This window comes from Mustela nigripes, chromosome 16 (assembly GCF_022355385.1).
Source record: "Mustela nigripes isolate SB6536 chromosome 16, MUSNIG.SB6536, whole genome shotgun sequence".
Taxonomy (NCBI): Eukaryota; Metazoa; Chordata; class Mammalia; order Carnivora; family Mustelidae; genus Mustela; species Mustela nigripes.
Window position 1 is genome coordinate 1,150,771 of NC_081572.1, and position 20,812 is coordinate 1,171,582.

Genomic DNA, 20,812 nt, shown 5'->3' on the forward strand with positions numbered 1-20,812 from the left:
GGCGGCTGGTGCGGGCGTCGGGTGCTCCCGGGGGCGCGGGGCCGGGGCCCGGGGCGGGGTGCGACCGCCGCCCGCCTTCCCCTCCCGGCTCGGGATCCTTGACTGCCCGCACAGCTGAGCTCCGGGGATGGGAAGGGCGAGCTGGGCGACCCGCCGCCGACGCGGCCCACGGTAGGCCTCCGCGCTCGGGCAGGAGCGGCGGGCTTCAGGGGAAGCTGGAGCCGGCGGTGGTCGGGCGGGGCGTCCTGCCTCCCGGGGCCCGGCTGCGGCGGACGTGGGTGGGCGCCTGGCGGGGCCCCGAGCGCCCGCCCCGCGCCCCTGGTCGCGCTGCTTCCCCTGCGCGCCCCAGAGGCGACCCGCACGGATGGGGGTCGGAGCTGCGGCCGCAGCCCGCTCTGGGGCATCGGGCCTGGACTCCGGAGGCCGCTTCGGCCTTGCTGGCGGGGGCGGCAGGGTCTCGGCCCTCGAGAACGGGCACCGTGGGGTTCGGACCAGCGCGGACGGCGGCGCGCGCTCCTCCCCAGGAGTTCCCAGTGGGGAAGCGCTTGTGTCCGTGGTGCCCCGGGGGTTTTTCCGCAGGTGGGCACCGACCTGACGGACATCGTGGTGCCGAGGAGGGTCACCGTTCGGGAGCTGGGGGGCTGCATGGGACCCATCTGGCCCAGCTACTACGGAAGTTGCCGCTGTCTCCTGGTAGGTCACGACCCGAGAACTTGTTCAGCCGCGGGCTGGTGCCGGACCGCACTCCCCACCGGCTGGAGTTTGGGTTCCCGGGCAGTTGTGCTGGTCGCCGGCTTCCTTTTGGAAATCCAGCTGGACCCCTGGCGCTTGAGCCCATGGGGCTTGCGGGCAGCAGGGGTCCTCCTCTGCCCGGAGTGAGCTTGCTCTCTGCACTGCTCCCCTGCCCGTGTTCTGTGTGCTTGATCTCTGCATGACCTGTCCCCTAGCACGGCCTGTGCCCCAGATCCCCGGGCCCTGCCTGGGAGAATGGATGCCACGTAAGTAGAGAGAGTCCTGGACGGGCGGAAACAAGCGGCCACGGGTCACTCTCGTGCGACTCGTTTCTCTTTACCTCCACTGACCCCAGGCCCCTTGTTCAAAGTCATTTTGCTTTTCTGAGCCAGGTTATGACGCTCAAGGAAGGGGATTCGGGAAGGACTGTCTCCCTCACCGGGTGGCCCTGCTCTGCATTTTTCTTCCCTAGTTCATGATGGACGCCGCTAACCCCACTCAGCTGTCTGCGTCCTGTGTGCAGCTCCTGGGTCTCCTTTCTGCAGAAGAACTTGCAGGAGCGTCGGTCTTGATACTCTTCAATAAGATGTACGGGTCTGTCATCCTGGAGAGCGTTGGGGACCCCCCGTGAGGAGGTCCCTCGGAGCGTAGCCATGGGGGGGCGTTTAGCGGGGGTTGGGATGGGCCTGTGGCAGCTCACCTGGACAGGGCGCTTTTTCTGCTCCAGTGATCTGCCCTGTTACATGACCGTGGAGGAGATGAAGTCCTTGATGAGGCTCCCAGACATCATTGCTTCTGCCAGGCAGAACGTCAGCACGGTGGAGATCAGCGCCCGCAGGGGCACTGGCTTGGCGGCAGTGCTGCGCTGGCTCCAGGACACCCACAGAGCCGACGGCTGACCCACTGCCAGGAGTAGCACCACTGGCCGGCCCTGGGGAGGAGGCGGAGAACAGCTCTGCTTGGTCTCCGTCAATCTGTTCTTACAGGGGCCGGATGGCTCCACAGAAGTCTAGGGGATGGGCTTCTGGCCCGAGTTGCAGTGCTGTGTAAACAGGAACCCCGGTTCCAGAAACTCTAGACAGCTGGCCTCTGAAAGAGATCGTCCCCAGGGCTGGAAGGTGGACAGGGTGTCCTATGCCCATGCTGGGCTGACGCTCCCGGGGTGTATTCCCTTTCCCAGAGCTGTTTGGACTGCACAGCCCCACAGACACGGTCTCTTAATGTGGTACAGGCTGTACCTGTTGAGTCTGTGACAGGCTGCCAACACGACCCCCGCTGTATGAGGCTGTTGTCAGAAAGATCTGAGCGTGCAGTCGGAACGAGAATGGTGTTTTCACTGGTTCTTCTGCTCAGTGCACGGTCGGTCGTCGCGGGGGAGGGCGTAGTGGTCCTGCAGGTAGGCGAGGGCGGGGGGCAGCTCTGAGAGATCGTGGGAGGTCCCGGCAAGCTCATCCTGATTCCCGCCGAGGGGGCCTGCAGGAAAACGGGTGCATTCGTGTCCTGGGGCCTCCGTCACTAAGTGCCACAGACTTGGTGGCTTAAAACCACCCAGATCTACGCTCACAGTTCTGGAGGTCAAACACTGATCGCACGGCTGGTTCCTTCTGGAGGCCCCGAAGGAGAATGCGTTCCTCGCTTCTCTCCTGGCCTCCAGCAGCTGCCGGCCGTTCTTGATATAACTCAGCTTGAGACTTGCAGACCTGGAATCCCTGTGTCTGTCTTCATTGCTTTTTTCTCCTTATAGGGACACCGGTCACTGGATTTAGGGTCCACTCTAAATCTAGGATGATCTCGAGATCTGTAGTTATATCTGTAAAGACGTTTTTTGGAAATAGTGTCCCATTCCCCTGCTTCCAGGGCTCCAGGGAGAGGTGTTAGGCCGCTGCGGTTGGTTGAGAAGCCTTCTCCTGGGTGTGGTGGTGCGTTTTCTACAAATGGCTTTCTCTGTCCCAGCTGGCAGTGGAGGCTAGCTGGGCTGGGAAGGAACCCCGTCGTGCAGAGCAGAGTGGTGGCCTGGGCCCCACCAGGGTGGTCTCCAGTCGGCCGCGTTGCTGGGGGCAGGGGGTATTGTGTGCAGGGGTTGCAGACCATGCCTCGGAGGAGCTCTGGCAGAGACCACCGGCCGCTGGGGCTCCGGTCCGCCTGCCACCGCGTGGAAGCACTCCTCCCTGGGAAGGTTTGCTACTGCTGCACGCTGCTGTCACTGCCCTTCCGAGTCACACCACACAGCCGCGCGTGCCAGTGGCCTCACCCACGGAGTCCTCGTGGATTTCAGTTTGGTACCCAGCATAACTGGCTGTCCACCCCCCTTCAGACAACTTAAGCACAGCACACACTCAGGAGACAAGCACCTGGCTCCATCTCTAGGGGTGACCCCAAGCTGGGGTCCATCTTGGATTTGGGCCTGGTCACCCATGATAAAGCCAGCCTGGGCCGAGTTGGTGAGTTCTTGGGACACTGACAGGCTCGAGGTGACTGCATCCTGTGGCTGAGCTGAACCTGGTTTTGAAAGGCAAACCTCCAGCCACAACCCATTCCCACCTTGCTTTCACACCACGCTTGGCGATGTGTCCAGGAGCATGGGTTCTCTCCGGGAGCGTGTTCACCCCTGGCTTGCCACCCTACCCCCGTCCCGGAATCCTAGCACGGGAAGGGTGCCAACCACTGAGGGAGCAGCACGCCCCCCGCCCCACCACTGCCACCCGTATCTGCCGCCACAGTGGACCCAGGGCTCCTGGGTACCTGATGTCGGGGACGAGGCCCGTGCCACACACAAACAGCCCTGGGACACTAGCCCTGGTCACAGAAACCACTTCAACGCAGAAAGTTTTTGGTTTTTTTTAAAGATTTTATTTGACAGAGATCCCAAGTAGGCAGAGAGGCAGGCAGAGAGAGAGAGGGAAGCAGGCTCCCCGCCGAGCAGAGAGCCCGATGCGGGACTCGACCCCAGGACCCTGAGATCACCACCTGAGCCGAAGGCAGAAGCCTTAACCCACTGAGCACCCAGGCGCCCCAACTCAGGTTTTAATTTGAAAAAAACAAAAAACTACAAAACAGTATAAAGGCTGCAAACGGACAAACAAAAAAGGACCCCACGGAAGCACACTATCCCACGTTCTGGAGGGCCGCCCTGGCCAAGCCTGAGACGGAGCTGTTCCCGAGCTGTTCAAGCCCAAAGAAGGGGACCAGTGCTGCCTCACAAGGATGTGGGCAGTAGGACTCCCCCTTCGTGTTCGACGGCCGAGGTCTGTGCCGTGCAACATCTGGGCATTCCCTCCTTAGGATCTCCTGGAAGGTTCAAACCTTGCCAGGCCCTGCCGTTGGCAGGAATTCCCCACACAGCCCTTTTAGCCATGGGAAAGTCCTGGGCCAGGGTCCTGCCCTTGCCCTCAAGCTGCTTCAGACCTGCTCGTCTTTCTCCAAAGACCTTGAGAACGCAACCCCCTGGCAAACCCACATTGCATGGGGGCTGTCCTGTCTCCATACCCAGTGAGAGCATGGGTGGACTCCACCTGGCTCCATGGACAAGGCACCAGGAGCGCGCCTCTCCGTGGCCCGGACGCCAACCCCGGCCCTCCCCGCCCCCGCTCCGGCCTGTGCTCCCAGCTGTCCTGTGCCGTTGAACCACACCGAGCTTCCCTTACGGATTCAGCCCATGGAGTCTGCAGTGTCTCCCATGGACTGGCGCTGAATGACGGACTGTGGCATCGTCCTCTCTCCCTAAAGCAGTCCTGGGGTAGCGGAGCCTAGACCTGTGTGTTCAGAACAAAGCTGTGATGAGTGATGCCAGGTGTGCCTGACTGGCTGTGTCCATCCCAAACGGGTGCCGCCCACTCTATGGAAACCTGGGACAGATAATGCCCTGTGTGAGACAGCCCAGCAAAGAGTCTCTCACAAAAAAGCCATCTTAGGGAGAAAAAGTGAGAGGCCAAAGGCCGGAAACCCTCTCCTGCGCTGGAGAGCCAGCACCTGGGGGCGTGGGAGTGCCAGCGTGTGCTCCAGCCATCCAGCCGCCCTCCCTGGGCCCGGGGGTGGAGGCCCTGCTCTCACCATCACAGATGCGTCCGCTTCTTCCCGTAAGTGAGGTGCGGGGAGCAGGCCGGCTGTGCTGACTGAGCCCCGGCTGCCGCTGCTGCTTCAGTGCCCGGTAGGCCTGCACGGCCCGCTCTCTCTCCTCCCTGATAATCCGCTGTCGGGCCAGCGACGTGCTCAGCGGCTGGGACACGCCGCCAGGGCTCAGAAGCCTCCTAAGCATCAGCGACTTCTTCCCAGGCTGAAGAACAGAGACGGAGACCGAGGCTCAGTTCAGGAAGGAGAGGTTACAAAGGACCCACGTTGGTCCAACAGCTGGATGCCCAGTGAGAATGTGGGACTCCGCGTGTAGGCCCTGGACCAGGTGGCCTTGGGGGACACCCAGGGCAGCTGCCCCCATTTACCTGGTCCCGGCTTGTGCTTGTCCTGGGCTGGGCGGTCAGCTCCGGGGGCTGCAGAGCAACCTCGCCAAACTTCACTGTGTCTGGAGGGGCAGAGGGGCAAAACTGATGCCTCTGGCCATCGCAGTCCCCACAGAGGCCCATGTGCTCAGGGCCCACACGATGGCTCCTGGAAGACCTACCTCGGAGCAGCTCCTGCTCCAGCCTCTCTGCTGCCTTCTCTTCCTTTCGCCGCCGGATTCTCTCCAGTCTCCGTTTCTGGAACCTGGGGAAGAAAGCACAATGCCGTTCAGATTCCCCAAGTCTCATCTCACAGGACTCAGAAGGCGGAGGTCACCCCTGCCCAGGAAGGTGCCCCACAGCACAGGCTGGCAGGCTGCCGCCAAGTCCCCAGTCTGGCGACTGCCTCCCCCCACAACCGTGCATGCAGAACAGGGCCCACTGGGTCCCACGGCTGTGTTCTCGGGGGACAATGGTGCCCCCCGAGCACCTCTGACAGTGAGTGGAGACACTCTGGGTTGTCCCAACAGCTGGGGGGGCGGGGTAGGAGTGCTCTTGGCATCTCGGATAGAGGGTAGAGGCCCAGCTGTCGTCCCACACCCTGTGCCGCAAGGAATGGTCCTGCCGCTGACAATCACTGGCCACGTGTCGACTGGGCCACTGCTTCTGAAGGGCCTCTCGGGGCAGCACTGTGTTTGAGAGACAGCTGTGGCTCCAGTGCGTGCTTCCACTTTTCTAGGACTTGCTTGTTGTCACCTGGCCTGACCACAAGCACAGGGCGCTCAGACGCGGGCAGCACCATGGGGCTGCTGACCAGCTCCAGCTCCCACAGCTGGGATAGAAACTTCTGATGAAAGCTGGGATCCGCTCCTCTCAAACACTGCAGTTGTGCCAGAAACGTCTCGAAAAGCCCTTGTTTGGTGAAACCACCTCCCCGCCCCTGCCCACAGGCCCAGGGAGGTGGCACAGGGCTTCCTTCCCAGACTTCAGGGCTGGGGGCAGGGGCACTACAGCTGGCAGTGGGCTCCTTCCTGGTGCCGGATGCCACCCTCAGGACCCCTGCAAGGACCTCATTAGGCCCTGGCTGGAGATGGCTGTTTCCCCGCTTTACAGATGAGGCCTGGGGCTGAATGGTCGCAGGACTCAAGTGTGCGGCACAGCTGAAGGCCTCAAACTTCTTTCAGGGCAACGATCCTGGTCCAGGTCCTCAGAGAGGAGGTGGCATCAGCCAGTCAGAGGCGGGGGGAGCCCCACAGCTGCGTGGGGCTCCCCAGGGGCCAGCAAGCCCTCCTGCGGGACCACCAGCCTTGTCTTTTTCCCCCTTTCTGTTGCAACTAGCCACGGTGGACAACAGGCCCTTGACCTCACCTGGCTCTTGGGCCCCCTTGATGCCTTTCCAGAGAAAGGGAAAGAAGGAGCTAGGCCTTCAGAGTTCCGTGGGCCCAGAGACTCCCTGAACCCCCAAGGTTGAAAAGCTCTGACGCAGAGAAAAACACTCAGCAAGGGACCAAGTTTTCACTTCCAGGCAGAGAACAGTCACGGGGCTGCTACCCCACCCCACTCACGCTTTCTTCCGCTCTGACTTCTCCTTCTTGGGAGCCGCCTGCACCTCGGGCTGTCGGGTCACCTGGTTTTTGCTGAGGAAGAGCACGTGCTGGGCCTCCTGCTCCATTCGCTGGATGTAGGCCCTGTCAGACTCCCACTTCTTCTGCTTGAATTTGGGGACAGCGATGTCTGGCTCCGCTCCCTTTGCTTCCTTCTCCAATGTCTTCTTGAAGGCCACCTGGGCTGAGGACAAAGGGAGAGGTCAGGGATGTGGCGCCAGGCTGGCCGGCTCAGTTCCCTGCCCGGGGCCATAGGGAAGGAAGACCAGACTCAAGTCAGCGCAGCCCAGCGACAGCCGCTGAACGTTCACGGTGCCCAGCTCAGGCACCCGTGTGGGTGGGAGCCCCCCAGCCCACCGCTGCACATCATAGATGTCCACCATGGCTCGGCCAAGGAAGAAAACCGAGAAGAACCTGAACGTTATTTAATCACCCACGGAGGGCTGGTGAGTAACTAGTCTACGTCCATGTGAAGATTTCACCGCGCAAACCCAGGACGTTAAGCACGGCACAGAAGGAACGTGTAGCGTTCTCATCGTAAGTACGGGAAAACGAACGGGATGCTCCTCTCGGGCAGGCAGGGCGGAACAGGAGCAGAGCTTTCTTTCAAGGCGGAAGAGGAGGCTCCAGAGACAGGGAGAAGGCTATACCGTACCTCATACCTGCCACCCCTGCCTGCTTCACCACGCGTGTTTGTCTTCAACATCCCGAAGCAGGAGCCAGCCCAGTAACGCACAGTTCAAACCGGGGCCAGTGTGCACCCTCCTCGCACCTTCCCTGCCTCCTTCTGTCGCTAGGTCTTCGGCGGGCGTATAACCCCCGAAGAAAAGCGTGAGGTTTACAAAGAAATGATAAAACTTGTATTTGGGGAGACACGTAAATACGCCGAACACCAACATGCCAGACTCCCTTCCCCCAAATGACCCAACTGTTCTCTCTGACACCGGCCGACAGGGGGGCACCCAACCTGGCCTCTGGGTGAGCGGTCGGAAAGGTGAGCTGTTCCAGGCGGGGGGCGGGGGTGTCTGCTCAAGTCCCTCCTCAACCTCCGGAACGCACCCCCTTCTCTGCCCACGGTTTCTGCACTCCCGTCCAAGAAACGGTTTCTCGATGCAAGAGCTTCCCGGGCCTGCCCTGTCCACTCCCTCAAGTCGTTCCAGGGGATCTTTTCTCAAAGTCAGTCTGAACCCACCGTCCGTCCTGATGGAGCTCCAGGGCCTGGGAGGGGAACCAACAACGCTCCCAGGGGCCGGGAAGCCCCACCGCCCTCCGCCGGCCCCTCGGGGCCCGGTGACACCAGGCTTGGTGGGCGCTCCACAGCTCCCGGCCCTTCGGACCCCTGGGCGCGGGCGGGCGGCTGCTGGCGAGGCCGTTCGGCACTTACCTCGCCTCCTGCGCTCCCGGGCGCCGGCGCCACCGCCCATCTCCTGGCGGCTCCTCATGATCTCCCGCAGCCGGAAGGGGATTTCCTGCTCATCCCGGTTCTGCGGCGCGCAATTCGCCTGCTGCTTTCCTCTGCTGGGGGCGAGAGCAGGACGGTGGGACGCGCCCCGGCCCGGCCGAGGCAGAACCCGGGACACCGCAGCTGGGCCTGGAAAGCGAACCTGGGGGCCGGCCTGGCTGCCGCGGCCAGGCGAGGGAGCCCCTCCCCGGAGACCGCCCGAGCTGGGTTCCGCAGGACGCTGGGCTGAGGGGCGCTCCCGGAGCCGCAGGAGGGCGGGGACCGCACCCCGGGAGCGGCCAGCGCCGCGACCCGGGGCCACGCCGCGACCCGGGGCCATCCCGCTCAGCCGGCGGTCCTCCCACGCGGCCACGCCGGACGGAGCGAGGGGCCAGGTAGGGACGGCGGGGCGCTAAGACCCACCTGCGCGGTCCGGGCCGCGGCGTCCCCCGCACCTGCTGCTGCCGCCCCCGCGGCCGCCCGGCACCCCCCGGCACCCCCGGCCCCACCGGCGCGGCACCGCGGCGCCCGAGTCGCGCCATCCACACGCCGGGTGCTCCCACAGGACGCCACTTCCGCCCTTCCGCACAGTCCCGCCCCACGACCGCATTTCCGCTTCCTGCGCTCAGCTCTGCGACCATTGGGGCGGTGCTGCTCTCCGGCGAGCCGGGATTGGCCAGAGCGGCCGCCCCTCACGCGCTCGGGGGGGGGCGGGGCCTCGGGCTGCGGCGCGCGTGCGCCGGGGCCGGGCAGCGGGTGATGCTGCTCCCGAGGTTGGTTGCAGGAGGCCGGACGGTGGCCGCCGCTGCCCGCGGTCCGGCAAGTACCGGCGAGGCGGGCGCCGGGGCGGGGCGCGTTCGGGGGGGGCGGGGGCCCGGTAGGGACAGAGAGTCCGGGCCCGCGCCGCCTGCTGTCGTTCTGTCCCAGCCCCGGCTCCGCGGGCAGCGCCGCCCCGCGCGGGCCGGGCTGTGTCCAGTCCCTCGGGAGAGCCGCAGTGGACGAGGAGCTGGTGCTCCTCGCCGGAGTTGGAGTGAATAAGGAAGGCAGGGCGGGGGCAGTCAGTGGAGCGCCCCGGACACCAGCGAGCAGGGGACCGGACGCTGGGGGGCCGGGGCTGGAGAAGTGGGGAGGCTGCCCTCGCGATCTTTACGGGGTGAGCTGGAGGAGGACAGGGAAGGAGGGGCGGCGCGTCAGGCAGGATGGTCAGAGGCGCGGCGCGCGGCAGCAGGGGTCGGAGGGAGCCGCCGCTGTGTGGCCGCAGCCCGCGGGCTTCCACCCGCCCCCACTTCTGCCCAAGGAGGAGGGGTGCCAGGGCGCCCCCAGCGCCCCATCGGCTGGAGTGCACGCCCAGTGCCTGTCCCTGAACCCAGCCTTTCTCCAGGCCTGTGTCCACTTTGCAGACGGGAACCCGAGTCTGCAGATGAAGTAACTCGTCCAAGATCTCCGGGCAGTGAGGAATGGGGGGGCGCCTGCAGCCCCTGCCAGCGACCCGGGCTGAAATTTCCCTGGAGCTGGGGGCGGGCAGGGCTCACCAGCGTGTGTCTTCTCAGGGGCCGCGTGGATTCTCCAACTGGGACCGGTGCCAAAGGCTTCCTGGAGGCGGCAGCATTCTTAGCAGGCCGCGTGTCTCCGTCCATGCCTGTGAAGGCCACAGAGATTTCCGGAAGGACCCTGCAGAGGAGGGCTCTCAGGCAGGTGCTGAGGGCAGCAGGCCACCCAAGTCGTCCATGCCTGGCAGGGCCGCCCCTGAGCCCCTGTACCCCCCACCGCCTGACCTCCAGCCCCCCACAAACTGCTGCATGAGCGGCTGCCCCAGCTGCGTGTGGGTGGAGTATGCGGATGCGCTGCTGCGGCACTACCAGGATGGCGGGGAGCGAGCCCTGGCTGCCCTCGAGGAGCACGTGGCTGACGAGAACCTCAAGGCCTTCCTCAGGGTGGAGATCCAGCTCCGAGTGAGGGGCGGAGGCTAAGCCTATGGGCCCAGCACCCACACCGGCTCCAGCCTCCTCCTCCCTCCTCCTCAGGAAGCATCAAGGAGCTTGCGTGGCCCTTCGTGTCAGGCTGGACTAGGAGGAATTATCGATTGACTTGATCTGAGAATAAATAAGCCTTATGTGAGGTTGTCAAAGCGTGTGCGGCTTGCCTTTGAACTTTCATTGAGATCCTGCAGGTTTGGCAACTGTAAGGGTGAAGTAAGGTCCATGTCTTTGATGAGCCACGTGATGACCGTCCCCAGAGTCCCCTTCCATGTCCCAGCACCCAGAAGTCCTGCCCCAAGGTCCACTGTGGTTATTCTCAGTGGCAGAGAGGACTGCCTGGGCCCATGAAGTTGCTGTGGCAAAGCCCTTGGCAGGCGTGGACACGGCAGCCTGGGAAGGCCCCGTCCTTCCAGCTGCCAGGCTCCCTGGGGAGATGCCCACCCACCAGCCAGCTAGAAGGCTGGTGATCAGCCTTCGGGGGCCTGAGCCTCCAGTCCTTGCAACCCACTTAGACACGATGACCCAGGCAACTGACCTAGGGCCTCCAGCACCAGCCCTAGAATCAGCCTCCCGGCACTAGCCAGGTTGGAGTGAATAAGGAAGGCGGTCCTCAGCTGCAGACCTGGCTGTGGGGCCGCTCCGCCCGCCCGGGAAGAGCTTTTTCTTAGCGCCCTCACTGCCAATCCCCGTCCCCTGCTCACCCCCATCACGGACATGGTCCCGACTTACCTCCCTCCCCCAGCAATTCCAAGCGCCCAGACCAGTAGCCTGGATGGGGAAGGAGTTGAAGGGACTTTGTTTTCTCTGTCCTCATTTAAGGATGAACTCAGGAGGGGTTCGAGCTGATAAACAGGCTTCCCAGGTAGGAACCTTTAACGTAAAGCTGGCGAGTCACGTAGAGATGTGTGGGTGAGAATTTCCGGAAGCAAAACGCAGGGCCTAGTTAGACATCTGTGGCTCAGGCCATCTTTGTGGATGGATGCGTGCCTTCCAGGAACAGGGTTTATGGTGCCCCATACCTATTGGGCTGTATCTCACAGAGCATCTCGTTTAACACAGCCTCATACAGATTCAAAAACGTCCCAGAAAGAAAGCTTTTCTCCAAGGACAACAGCAAAGCTTGGCAGGCTCTGAGGCTCCATGAAGGGTGGCTTATCGCAGAGATGTGGAGGTTTTCCATATTTTTTCCAAAATGCAGATTTATAGGAGGTTTTCTGTATGTACCTGAGTACACGTAACCACGCACATCTGAAGGATCCTACGGAGTTAGCGCTACTGCGGAATGACGGGGTCACAGCGAAGTCCGGTCGCTGGCCTTGCTCCCTCTGGCAAGGCGGGCTCCTCCGCGCAGCCCACGGCAGTCAGGGTTGCCTGTGCAGCACCAGCCCAGTCACGAGGCTGCAGGTCTTGGCTGCCCATTGGTTGGTTTCATAGGCACCGGCTGGCCATCTGTGACGTGTCTGGACCTGGGCTAGAAGCTGCGGTCCAGCAGAAACCTCTGCTGTGTTCCACTCCAACACGGAAGATGGAGGTCAACAGGAGCATTATCTGGACGCACAACTCTAGGAGCGTGAACGAGTTCTAGCTGCCGTGGGGTCCTATGAAAGCCATCCTGCTCTATCCTGGGGGGTCACCCTGAGGAAATGACCCTGGGGCAGGGCTCTGAAGTCCTGGGAAGAGGGAGCAGAGCCAGTGAGGAGAGGTGCACCTCACGCCAACAGAGCAGCAGGTGCAAAGATCCTGGGGTGGGAGAAGGGGCCGGGAGCGTGGAGAACGAGGCAGAGGAATGAAAGGAGGGCCAAGAGCTAGACAGTGGCCAGGCTACACGGGCTTCGGGGGCCGTGAAGGTGGGTGCTTTAGAGGTCAGAGAACTGAAAGTGGGGATACCCAGGACCTCAGCCAGGACAGTTTCTTCATTTCCAAGACAAGCAGCTCGTCCGCCCCGCAGTCCGCGATGGCACGTCCCGTCCCCGTCCCGGTCCCATCCTCAGCCCTTCCCTCATCCCCGGAGCCCTCAGGGCTGGGGCCCTCCCACCACCCTCCCGAGTGGCCCTACCAATCTCGTTAGTGCTGTGTCGGGGGTCATCCCAATCCGCTTACCCAGGGGCAGGATAAATGCCCAGCCGGCCCCCTGCCGGGGGATGCCTGGACATTCACACCCACGGCCTCCCGAGACCTGCCCAGAGCTTGGTGAGTCCTGACCTTCCTCAGCCGCTCTCTTGGTGGCCACTTACCCGAGGGGGTGGGTGTCTGTGCACACGGTGGGAGTTGGTGGGCTTCTCACCGCTGTGCTGATGGCTGGAGCCGCAGGAGTCTGTCTGCTGTCCTAGTCGGAGGAGGTCCCCACGTGGTCACTCTCAGGTCCCCCCTATCTAAGGATGGTTGCAGGTGGTCCCCAAGGCCAGCAATGGTCTAGTGGACCTTGGGCCACGCACTCTCAGCCAACTTGAGTGGTCCTCAGCCAGAGACTGGACCGCGGCGGGGGCCGCTAGGAGAGCTTGGCCCGTGGTTTCCACGAGGCTAGCATCTGACAAGGAGTTCCGTCTGGGTCGGGGCTGTACACACTGGGCCCAGGACCTGGGACTGGGCAGCTTGCACCATCTAAGCTGTGGGGGGTGGGTGTGATGTGCCTGAACAGCCAGGACCACCAGGCCTGCTGCAGGTCAGCTTGGACCCCGTGTATGTCCTCCTGGGCTGGTGCAGTTTCTGGCAAGGGGCATGAACGTTAGGAAAGATCCGTGGTGGGGTGTGCCTGGGACTGGGCGCCCAACCCACCACCCAGCCTGCTTCGCCTGCCTGTCGGTCTCAGCCATGAGGCTCTAGCCTGCAGCTGGTGGCAGCCCAAGGCTGGCCTCGGGCACTACAGCCCACAGGACCGGAGTGGCAAAGGGGGCCCATGGGGTGGTGTCGGGGGCTCCTGTCTGCCTCCTGTGGTTTAACCCCAGAACCTTCTAGACCCACGTGGCCCAGAGGGATTAGAGTCACCCTCTGGGGCTAATAGGCTTAGGGGAAGCCGGGTTGCCCTTGAGCAGGGTCAGTGGGGCTTAGGACATCCAGGGAGAAGCAGAGGGAGGGTCGCCCTGTGCAGTGGGTTCATGGACACCAGCAGGTGACGCTGGTACCCACGGCAGCCTCTTAGCACAGTGAGTGGCTGGGGTATTTACCAGCAGAGGGAAGAAACTGCGGGAGGTGGCGGTTGCTCAGCTCAGCTCGGGACTTCTGAGACAGGGCCCTTCCTGCCGGGCACCGTCTCCTCCATTTCTCTGTCACCCCTCGTTGGCCAGCTGGATGCCTGACGTGCTGCCAGGAATGAGGCCGAGGGTCGCTACCCCCAGGGATTGGGGTGGGGTTGCAGAAGGGGAGACAGCTGAGCGGGGTGCACCTGGGGTCCTCCTGCCCGACCCCAGGTGGAGCCCCACGTGGAGATGGCGGGGGGCCACCACTGAGGTCGTGCTCAGGACCCCCGGGTTTCCTGTTTCAGGACTTTCTCTGTTCTACTGGATTGAGGCCTGCAAGGGAGGCAGAAGCAAGGGAGCTGACCAGGACCCGCCCCGGTGTGTCCCCAGCCCACGGCGTGAAGCTGACCGGGACCCCCCCCCCCGGTGTGTCCCCAGCCCACGGCGTGAGGGAGTCTAGAAGCCGGAGTTTGCCGTGGGGTCTCGCTCAGCCTGGCCATGAACCTGGAGCCACCCAAGGCCGAGATCCGCTCGGCCACCAGGGTGACAGGGGGGCCTGTCACTCCCAGAAAAGGGCCCCCCAAATTTAAGCAGCGGCAAACCAGACAATTCAAGAGCAAGCCCCCCAAGAAAGGTGTCCAAGGGTAAGCAGAGCTGGTGGAGGGTGCCCCGCAGGCCACACAGGAAGTGGGGGGCTGACCTACAGCAGGGGGCTTGGCCACCCTTTCTTAGCCGGGGTCCTGAGGGTCCCCCATTCCTCAGCATGGGCGGCGGGAGGACGCAGGGACTCCTGTCACCCTCTACCTGTCGCTGCCAAATGGACCTGGAGAACATGCTCACGGCCACTTAGGCCACAGCCACAGCCCTCACACCCATGTGCATCCCTGCACACACACGCACAGCCAGGGCACACTGGCAGACACTCAAGCACAGGTGTGCCCCCACGCCCCCCCACTCCCCTCTTCCCGGCCACTGGCCCTGACCACCCTGTCCCGCAGGTTTGGGGACGACATCCCTGGAATGGAAGGTCTAGGAACAGGTATGACGGCCGCCAGGTTCTTCCCGGGTCCCCCCCACTCTCCTGCCTGTCCGTGTGCCTGGGCCCCAACCTTCCTCTGGTTTGTCCAGCCAGAGCTCCCCTGGAGCACCACCCCAAGCCTGTCCTGCTTTCCCCGCCCCAACATGGAGCTTTGGGCCTCCCCGAGGTGGGGCTGCTCGCGTTCAGTGGGTTTACTGGATACTTGGAGGGACTGGAAAGTGACAAGGAGAGCTTGCTGACCCCTCTGTCTCGCTGGCGTGCTACACCCACCTTCTAGCACTTGACACCCTCAAGCTGGCCTGCCCTGGCGGGGAGGGCTCTCCACCCAGGACTTCTGCCCTCACCGCTTGGGGTGCAAATGACAGGGTCTGGGTGGGGGGAGCCCCTGGGGCCAGGAGCCTCCCGGTGCCACTGTTCCTTCTCCTGCAGACATCACGGTCATCTGCCCGTGGGAGGCGTTCAACCACCTGGAGCTCCACGAACTGGCCCAGTACGGCATCATCTAGCACCAGAGCCTGACCCGGAGCCTCAGGGCCGTCTCCCCTGCTGCCCGCTGCGACCCCTGCTCAGGATTCCTGCGAGGAGCCCCTTCCCCACCAAGGGTGTCCAGATTGCCCGGTTTGTGTCTGGAGACCCCTGCAGGGTGGCAACCTCAGGCCCCCAGATGCCAGTTACCAGAAGTTACCAGAAGTGCACCAGCTCCCTGCCAGACACCTCAGGGCCGGGCAGGCTCTGCTGAAGCAGAGCCTCCAGAAACATTGGCCCACAGACCTTCTCTTAGGGCTGGAAAGCCAGAGCAGGGGCTCCCAGGAATGTTCGTCACAGGCCACTCCTGTCCTGGTGTCTGGTGACGAGAATAAGCTCCCCTCACTAGCCCTTCCCAGCTGCTGCCCTTGGGTTGGGGATGCCTGGGGGGGAGTCCTGGCGGCGCCTGACCAACACCCTCCAAACCCCTCACCAGCAGGAAACGTCCTACCCAACGTAGCCCACGCTTGCTGTCCTGGTTTCAAAATAAAATTCGCGTGCCCCCATTCACTCGGCTGGAGTGGGTGGTGGGGGGGGGCAGGGTCCGAGGGCATGGGTCTCCAGCAGGGGCGGAGGGACGAAGGAGCAGGGTGGTGGGGGCAGCAGGGGCCTGGCCAGGCTGAGAGGGAAGGAAACCCACTAGACGCTGAGTCTGGGCCCGTGGAGGCTGGGGGTCCATGCAGCCCGGCCAGCCAGGCTGGGAGGCAGCCGCGTGCACAGCCAGCCCCTGGAACAGGCCTCCCCAAGGAGGCAGACGAGGCCCAGCAGCAGCTCACGCCAGAAGGGTATGCTCAGCTCAGCCTCACGGGAGGAAACAGGGGCGGAGAGATCAGGGAATTCGCTTAGTGGCCCAGCCAGCCTGTCCTTAGCTGTCCTCTACCGCTGGCCAGGTGCCCACTGGTGAGCCAGCAGCGGTGTCCACGCTGGACGCCACACCCGGGCGGCCTGGCGAAACGGTCACTAGCAGCAGTTGCTGTCTGGAGCCCGCCAAGGGTGTCTGCGGAGACCGGGTGCCTCTGTGGGGCCTGTTCACACGGCAGTGACTGGACAGATTCCCATTCATGTGGAAGCCAGAAAAAGCCATGGTAACCCGAGGCAATGAAGGCTGCTCAGGGCGCCCGTGGGCAGGGGGCGAAGCGGCCGCGGCCGGCTCCCTGCCTGGCTGGGGGTCCGTGTGGGCGCGCAGACGGAAGGCTTCTTCACACTGCCCACTGAGACGGGTGCCATTTTCCGTAAATGATACAGCTCACCAAAATTTATTCCCGTCGGGGCCCCGCCGTGGCCACCACAGTGGACGGAGAGGGCCGGGCAGCAGGGAGTGGGGCGGCGGGGGGCACCCAGAGGCTGGGGCAGGATGGGGTCGGAGGTAGGCAGCCCAGGTGTGCGGAGCCGGAGGTTGGAGGCGGCGGTCGGGGGTGTGAGTTGGAGTCGGGGGCTCGACAGCAGGCTTGCATCTGGCCCCGAGAGCCCCATATGCTCTGGGGAGCGTTGGCATCCTCTGTAGGAGGTAGGCGCTGGCAGGTGCGGCTCACGCAGGCCACGCGGGGTTGGCAAGTGCTCCGTGGCGGAGGGCAAAAGTATCCGAGAGAGAGTGAGGTCAGGTGGCGGTGCAGGGACTCGTTCTCACAGGCCCAAACAACTGGGAAGGAGGTGGCCATGCCCTACCCTCCGGGAAAGGGACCCTGGGGGGCGGGAGACCCAGCGGGGGGAGGAGGCCAGAGTGTCTGAGATGCAGGACGCTTGCTTGGACACCTTCCCTGGGGGTCCCACGGGGTTGTCAGCCCTGGGCCAGTTTGGCGGGGAGCCTTTCTGTCCCCGCGGTTCTGGGGCTCCCCGCCAACCCCTGGCGGACAGCCAGGGCCCTCGCCAGCCGGGCCGCCAGCAGAAGCTCCAGGCCCTGGATGACCACAGTGGCGATGGCCCAGGCCCCGGCAGCCCGGACCTTGGCGCGCAGCCACCCGCGGAGCGCAAGGCTGCAGCCCTCCAGGTGCACCCGCCTCTGAACGGCCTCATCTGGGTCCAGAGCTCCGAAGCCGCACGGGTCGTGGCCGACTACTCCATCTCCCCTGGGGCTGACGCAGCAGGAGTCAGGGAGGCTGCAGGCCTGGGCCCTCTCGGAGCTGCAGTTAAAGGACCTGCAAGGGAACATGAGGAGTCGGTCCAGAGGGCAGGGCCCACCATTCCGGGCCCCGGCGCTGAGGAAAGTTCTCTCACTGACCCTCCCAGCGTCCACGGCCACACACACACACACACACACACACACACACACACTTGTGCATACACAACAGCCAGCTTCCGGTGATTCAGGGGGAATCACCAGTCCAAAGTCACACTCAGCTCACGAACAAGAGCACACATGTGGATGCTTCTAGAACGCTGGCATGCTTCAGTGACTGCTGGGTGCAAGAGGCCGGTTTTCAAGTCTTCGTGACCATCTGTCGTGGTCAGTTGTCCTCCAGCAGAACTAGACGATCCCTGCCTGGTGTCCCTAAATAGACAACACTTACAGACACACACACATGTGCACACACACATGCGGTCACATGCAGACACACACACACACGGACACGGACACGCACACAGACGCATATAGACACACATGTGGAGACACACACGCAGACACACACCAACGCACACGTGCACACAGACACGGACACACGCGCACACAACACATGCATGTAGACGCACATACATGCGGACACACAGAGACACACACATGCAGACAAACATGCCCGCGACACACACGCACACACACATGCGGACGTGCACGTGTGCACACATACACATGTGGGCACACATACGGACACGCATGCAGACACACATGCGGAGACACACACGGACACGCACACAGAAACAGACACACGCAGACACACACACGTGCGCACACACATGCGAATACAAGCACACAGACACACAGACACACACATGCGGACACACAAGCATGCACACGTACACACATGCACACACAGGTACATTCACACATAGGCATGCACCGACAGACACACGAGACACACGTGCAGACACACGTGCAGACACACGCACACACAGAGATGCACACAGACAAGCACGCACACGCACATGCGTGCACACAGAATAGACACAGACACGCGCGCGCACACACAAGCACACACGTGTACACACAGAGACGCTTACACACACACACGCTATGGAGAGAGAACTGAGGAGTCCAGAACAATGTCCTCATTTAACTTAAGTGTACTTGACGGTGAGAGTCCGGTGTGATGACCTTACCCAAAACACTCCCCAAGCTGAGTCTCTGAGTCTGCCGGCTCAGCTTCTCCGCTATGATCCCTATCCACCTGGTCCCCGGTTGGAAAGGGCAGAAACACGCGGGGGGCCCGCGTGTGTGCACGGGTATGTGTGCACACACTCGTGTGCGTGGACAAGTGAGCACGTGTGCGAGTATGTCCGTGTGGTCCGGTCGGCTGGCCGCCGGGGACGCCCCCCTGCCCCGTGGGCTCTGGGACTCACGGGTTCCGCGTCCAGTCCCGGTAGGAAGACACGCCGCAGCACTGCAGCCCCAGCTGGACCTGGTCAATGAGGAAGCGCAGGTCCGCGTCGTCCTGATAGTGGGTGATGGCCGCACGCAGCGTGGGCTCCAGGCCGTCCTGCAGCGGGCCCCAGAGGGCCACCAGCAGGGACCCCACCACCGCCTCCAGCGCCAGGAAGGCGATGAGACCCCCCGAGAAGCAGCGCAGCAAGCAAGCGTTCTCGCAGAAGGCGCCCAGGCAGCCCGCCAGGCTCACGGCACTGACCGCCAGCCCCCCCAGCGCCAGTCCCAGCAAGGCGTCTTCGGGCAGGGCCGCTGCCCCGCTCCCCCGCAGAGACCCCTTGACAGCCAAGCCCCAGAGCCCGAAGGCCAGGGCCAGTGCACCAAGCAGAGAGAAGAGGAAGTTGAACAGGAAGATCAGGTATTTCAGGCAGCTGTTTCCCAAGGGGAGAGAGGAGGCCGGGTCTCCCCCCAGGCCTGCCCTCCAGAGCTGGTCCTCTTGGGGCTCCTGGCGGCTTGCGGTGAGTGGGCTGCTTGCGGGGAGGGGCTCCTCCCGGCCCCCCGCGCCCTGTGGAGGAAGGAGCACACGGGGAGACCTCACTGGCATAATCTGGGATAATCAACAGGGAAGGTCACGTCGTCGAGGCTGGGGTCGGAGCCTGGCAGCGGGGAAGAGGCTGGACAGTGGGCAGAGAAGGGAAGACTCGCAGACCCGAGATGGCCGGGGACGGACGCGCCGGCCTCCAGGCTTGTCTCCCGGCTGGGCAGCCGGGGGATGGGAAGGCTTGTCTCCTGCAGAATGGAGGGCCGCACCCCGCTAGCTCACGGGAGACAAAGTGAGGCGATCCCGGGAAGCAGGCGTTCCAGGAACACACGAGCGCCCTCCATCCCCTCTGTGTGAGGGAAGACGTGGGCCCCGCAGCTCAGGCACGCGGCAGGCGGTCTGAACAGCATCTGCGTGGGCTGGGCTGTCTATGCAGTCCAGAGAAGGGCTTCCCCACAGGGCCCAGGAGGTGGAGGCCCCCCAGGCAGAAGGGCTGGCCCAGGGGCTGTCCTTCCCTCTTCCCCGATTCAGACCAGCCCTAGCATCGCAGGATCCCACTCTCTGAGCACAGACTCGGGGCCAGGCCAGCCAGGCTCCCAGGGCAGGGAGGAGGGCCAGGAGACCAGGGCTCTGTGGGAGTCGGGGCCTTCCTTGCCTTGCCCTCCAGCGGGACGCTCAGCTGCGCCCTGGGCACTGGTCACACCAAGTGTGCGAAGTAGAGAAGTGCTGACCCATCCCCCCCTTCCCAGAGGAGTGGCTCATGGATCGAGGTTTGGAGAAGCTGCTGACTCTGCCCCCCTTTGTCCCTTCGTGCACAATCTGGATTTCAAATCTGCCTGCCCCCACCCCCCACCCTCTCCACCGGCAGGCAGGTGCGGGGGTCCGCACTTCTGTTCGCTCCCTGCTGGAGGGAGAGGGACGGTCTGCCCTTGAAATCTGGGAGGATTAGGAAGCTGTGGCCCCTGCGGAACAGACAGTCCCCTGGGCCACACCTAGGCAGGGCCTCCCTTCCACACCAGCGTACCAGGACGAGGCTGCCCTCCGCTCCTGACATCCGATTCTGCCTTGAAACCTCATTTTCTGTGAACTTGGAGGCGAGGAAAGGGGCATTGATCAGCCCCCCAGACCCCAACAGTCAGTGGGAGCAAAAGGACAGGCTGCTGGGCCAGGCTGGGGGGTGGAGGGGCTGGGTTCGCCAGAGGTGGTGGGCGGGGGCCACAAGGTTGCGGCCCTGCCAGATGCCCCGGAGGCGTGTCGGGATGGCCCCTCCCAAGCCCGAGCTCACTGTCTTGCTTCCAGAACCGCAGGCCGCAGTGGGGAAGGGGCGAACCAGCAAGAAGGCGGAGAGGTCACGGGCGGAGGGGGAGGGCAGGAGAGGCGCCGAAGGCCCCATGGGCACATCGCCTGGGGGTGTGCTTTTCTCAGAGTGTGCGTACCCCACACCCCCTCACACACGAGGGGAAGGAGAGAGGTGCTGGGTGAGGACAAAGCTCCGGATTAGTGAGACTCCCCCCCTCCGCCCTAATCTTACCTCCTTGGGGGTCAGAGGGGGGCACCGACCGGCCAGCCCAGCACAGGCCAAGGCTCAGGGTGGGGCTTGGGGCCAGGGTAGGTGAGAACGTGCCTGAGGTCCTCCCCAGGGCCTTCAGGGTGGAGACGTTGCCTTGGGGAGGTGGGGGGGCGGAGGCCACCAGGGCACTGGCTTACCTGGGACAGCAGGGGGCGCCTTTCCCCCGCCTCCATTCCGCACCCGGACAGGTGTTTTGGTCCCCGGCCAGGCGTCTCTAGCTCGACGCTGGAGCTGGTGCCCTCAGCCGTCCCGCGAGCT

The 20,812-nt window shown here is 63.6% G+C and overlaps 5 protein-coding genes across 6 annotated transcripts in view; 3 read left to right on the forward strand and 2 right to left on the reverse strand.

Annotated features, from left to right (window-relative positions):
* The window catches only part of ARL16 (ADP ribosylation factor like GTPase 16), a 2,554-nt gene extending 497 nt beyond the window's left edge, over window positions 1-2,057 (forward strand). Inside the window, exons 2-5 of the mRNA XM_059379811.1 lie at window positions 108-171; window positions 580-693; window positions 1,205-1,320; window positions 1,460-2,057. Coding sequence (XP_059235794.1) covers window positions 108-171; window positions 580-693; window positions 1,205-1,320; window positions 1,460-1,631 — 466 coding nt within the window. The 3' untranslated portion in view covers window positions 1,632-2,057. The remainder of the gene's footprint in view (window positions 1-107; window positions 172-579; window positions 694-1,204; window positions 1,321-1,459) is intronic.
* A 1,484-nt stretch (window positions 2,058-3,541) lies between these two features.
* On the reverse strand, window positions 3,542-8,767 carry CCDC137 (coiled-coil domain containing 137). Of its 2 annotated transcripts, none has more exons than XM_059379805.1 (7): window positions 8,634-8,767; window positions 8,154-8,284; window positions 6,731-6,953; window positions 5,348-5,430; window positions 5,169-5,248; window positions 4,783-5,005; window positions 3,542-4,484 (listed from the first exon to the last, which is right to left on the reverse strand). In XM_059379805.1, the coding sequence occupies exons 1-7, from the start codon at window positions 8,750-8,752 to the stop codon at window positions 4,453-4,455; spliced, it is 891 nt and encodes a 296-aa protein (XP_059235788.1). In that variant the 5' UTR covers window positions 8,753-8,767; the 3' UTR covers window positions 3,542-4,452. The 2 variants fall into 2 exon arrangements, with proteins under 2 accessions (XP_059235788.1, XP_059235787.1); XM_059379804.1 differs by having other exon boundaries at window positions 8,154-8,287.
* A 152-nt stretch (window positions 8,768-8,919) lies between these two features.
* OXLD1 (oxidoreductase like domain containing 1) lies at window positions 8,920-10,343 on the forward strand. Its single transcript, XM_059379810.1, has 2 exons — window positions 8,920-9,029; window positions 9,761-10,343. Exons 1-2 carry the CDS (start codon window positions 8,970-8,972, stop codon window positions 10,178-10,180), a joined length of 480 nt encoding a protein of 159 aa, XP_059235793.1. The 5' UTR covers window positions 8,920-8,969; the 3' UTR covers window positions 10,181-10,343.
* A 3,336-nt stretch (window positions 10,344-13,679) lies between these two features.
* On the forward strand, window positions 13,680-15,418 carry PDE6G (phosphodiesterase 6G). The gene is made up of 3 exons (XM_059379198.1): window positions 13,680-14,009; window positions 14,364-14,404; window positions 14,834-15,418. Exons 1-3 carry the CDS (start codon window positions 13,864-13,866, stop codon window positions 14,908-14,910), a joined length of 264 nt encoding a protein of 87 aa, XP_059235181.1. The 5' UTR covers window positions 13,680-13,863; the 3' UTR covers window positions 14,911-15,418.
* An 820-nt stretch (window positions 15,419-16,238) lies between these two features.
* TSPAN10 (tetraspanin 10) lies at window positions 16,239-20,812 on the reverse strand. Its single transcript, XM_059379335.1, has 3 exons — window positions 20,692-20,812; window positions 18,422-19,008; window positions 16,239-17,064 (listed from the first exon to the last, which is right to left on the reverse strand). Exons 1-3 carry the CDS (start codon window positions 20,725-20,727, stop codon window positions 16,707-16,709), a joined length of 981 nt encoding a protein of 326 aa, XP_059235318.1. The 5' UTR covers window positions 20,728-20,812; the 3' UTR covers window positions 16,239-16,706.

What these genes read in the sequence shown, in the direction of transcription:
- TSPAN10 (XM_059379335.1), bottom strand. Translation starts at nt 20,727, where the DNA reads ATGGAGGCGGGGGAAAGGCGCCCCCTGCTGTCCCAG. An exon ending in GGCGCCCCCTGCTGTCCCAG is followed by an intron (nt 19,009 to 20,691) that starts GTAAGCCAGTGC and finishes CTTCCTCCACAG; the next exon opens with GGCGCGGGGGGCCGGGAGGA. An exon ending in CGGGACTGGACGCGGAACCC is followed by an intron (nt 17,065 to 18,421) that starts GTGAGTCCCAGA and finishes GTTCCCTTGCAG; the next exon opens with GTCCTTTAACTGCAGCTCCG.
- CCDC137 (XM_059379804.1), bottom strand. Translation starts at nt 8,752, where the DNA reads ATGGCGCGACTCGGGCGCCGCGGTGCCGCGCCGGTGGGGCCGGGGGTG. An exon ending in CCGGGAGCGCAGGAGGCGAG is followed by an intron (nt 6,954 to 8,153) that starts GTAAGTGCCGAA and finishes CTTTGTCCTCAG; the next exon opens with CCCAGGTGGCCTTCAAGAAG. An exon ending in GGAGCAGGAGCTGCTCCGAG is followed by an intron (nt 5,249 to 5,347) that starts GTAGGTCTTCCA and finishes CTGCCCCTCCAG; the next exon opens with ACACAGTGAAGTTTGGCGAG.
- OXLD1 (XM_059379810.1), top strand. Translation starts at nt 8,970, where the DNA reads ATGCTGCTCCCGAGGTTGGTTGCAGGAGGCCGGACGGTGGCCGCCGCT. An exon ending in CCGCCGCTGCCCGCGGTCCG is followed by an intron (nt 9,030 to 9,760) that starts GCAAGTACCGGC and finishes GTGTCTTCTCAG; the next exon opens with GGGCCGCGTGGATTCTCCAA.
- PDE6G (XM_059379198.1), top strand. Translation starts at nt 13,864, where the DNA reads ATGAACCTGGAGCCACCCAAGGCCGAGATCCGCTCGGCCACCAGGGTG. An exon ending in CCCAAGAAAGGTGTCCAAGG is followed by an intron (nt 14,010 to 14,363) that starts GTAAGCAGAGCT and finishes CCTGTCCCGCAG; the next exon opens with GTTTGGGGACGACATCCCTG. An exon ending in AATGGAAGGTCTAGGAACAG is followed by an intron (nt 14,405 to 14,833) that starts GTATGACGGCCG and finishes CTTCTCCTGCAG; the next exon opens with ACATCACGGTCATCTGCCCG.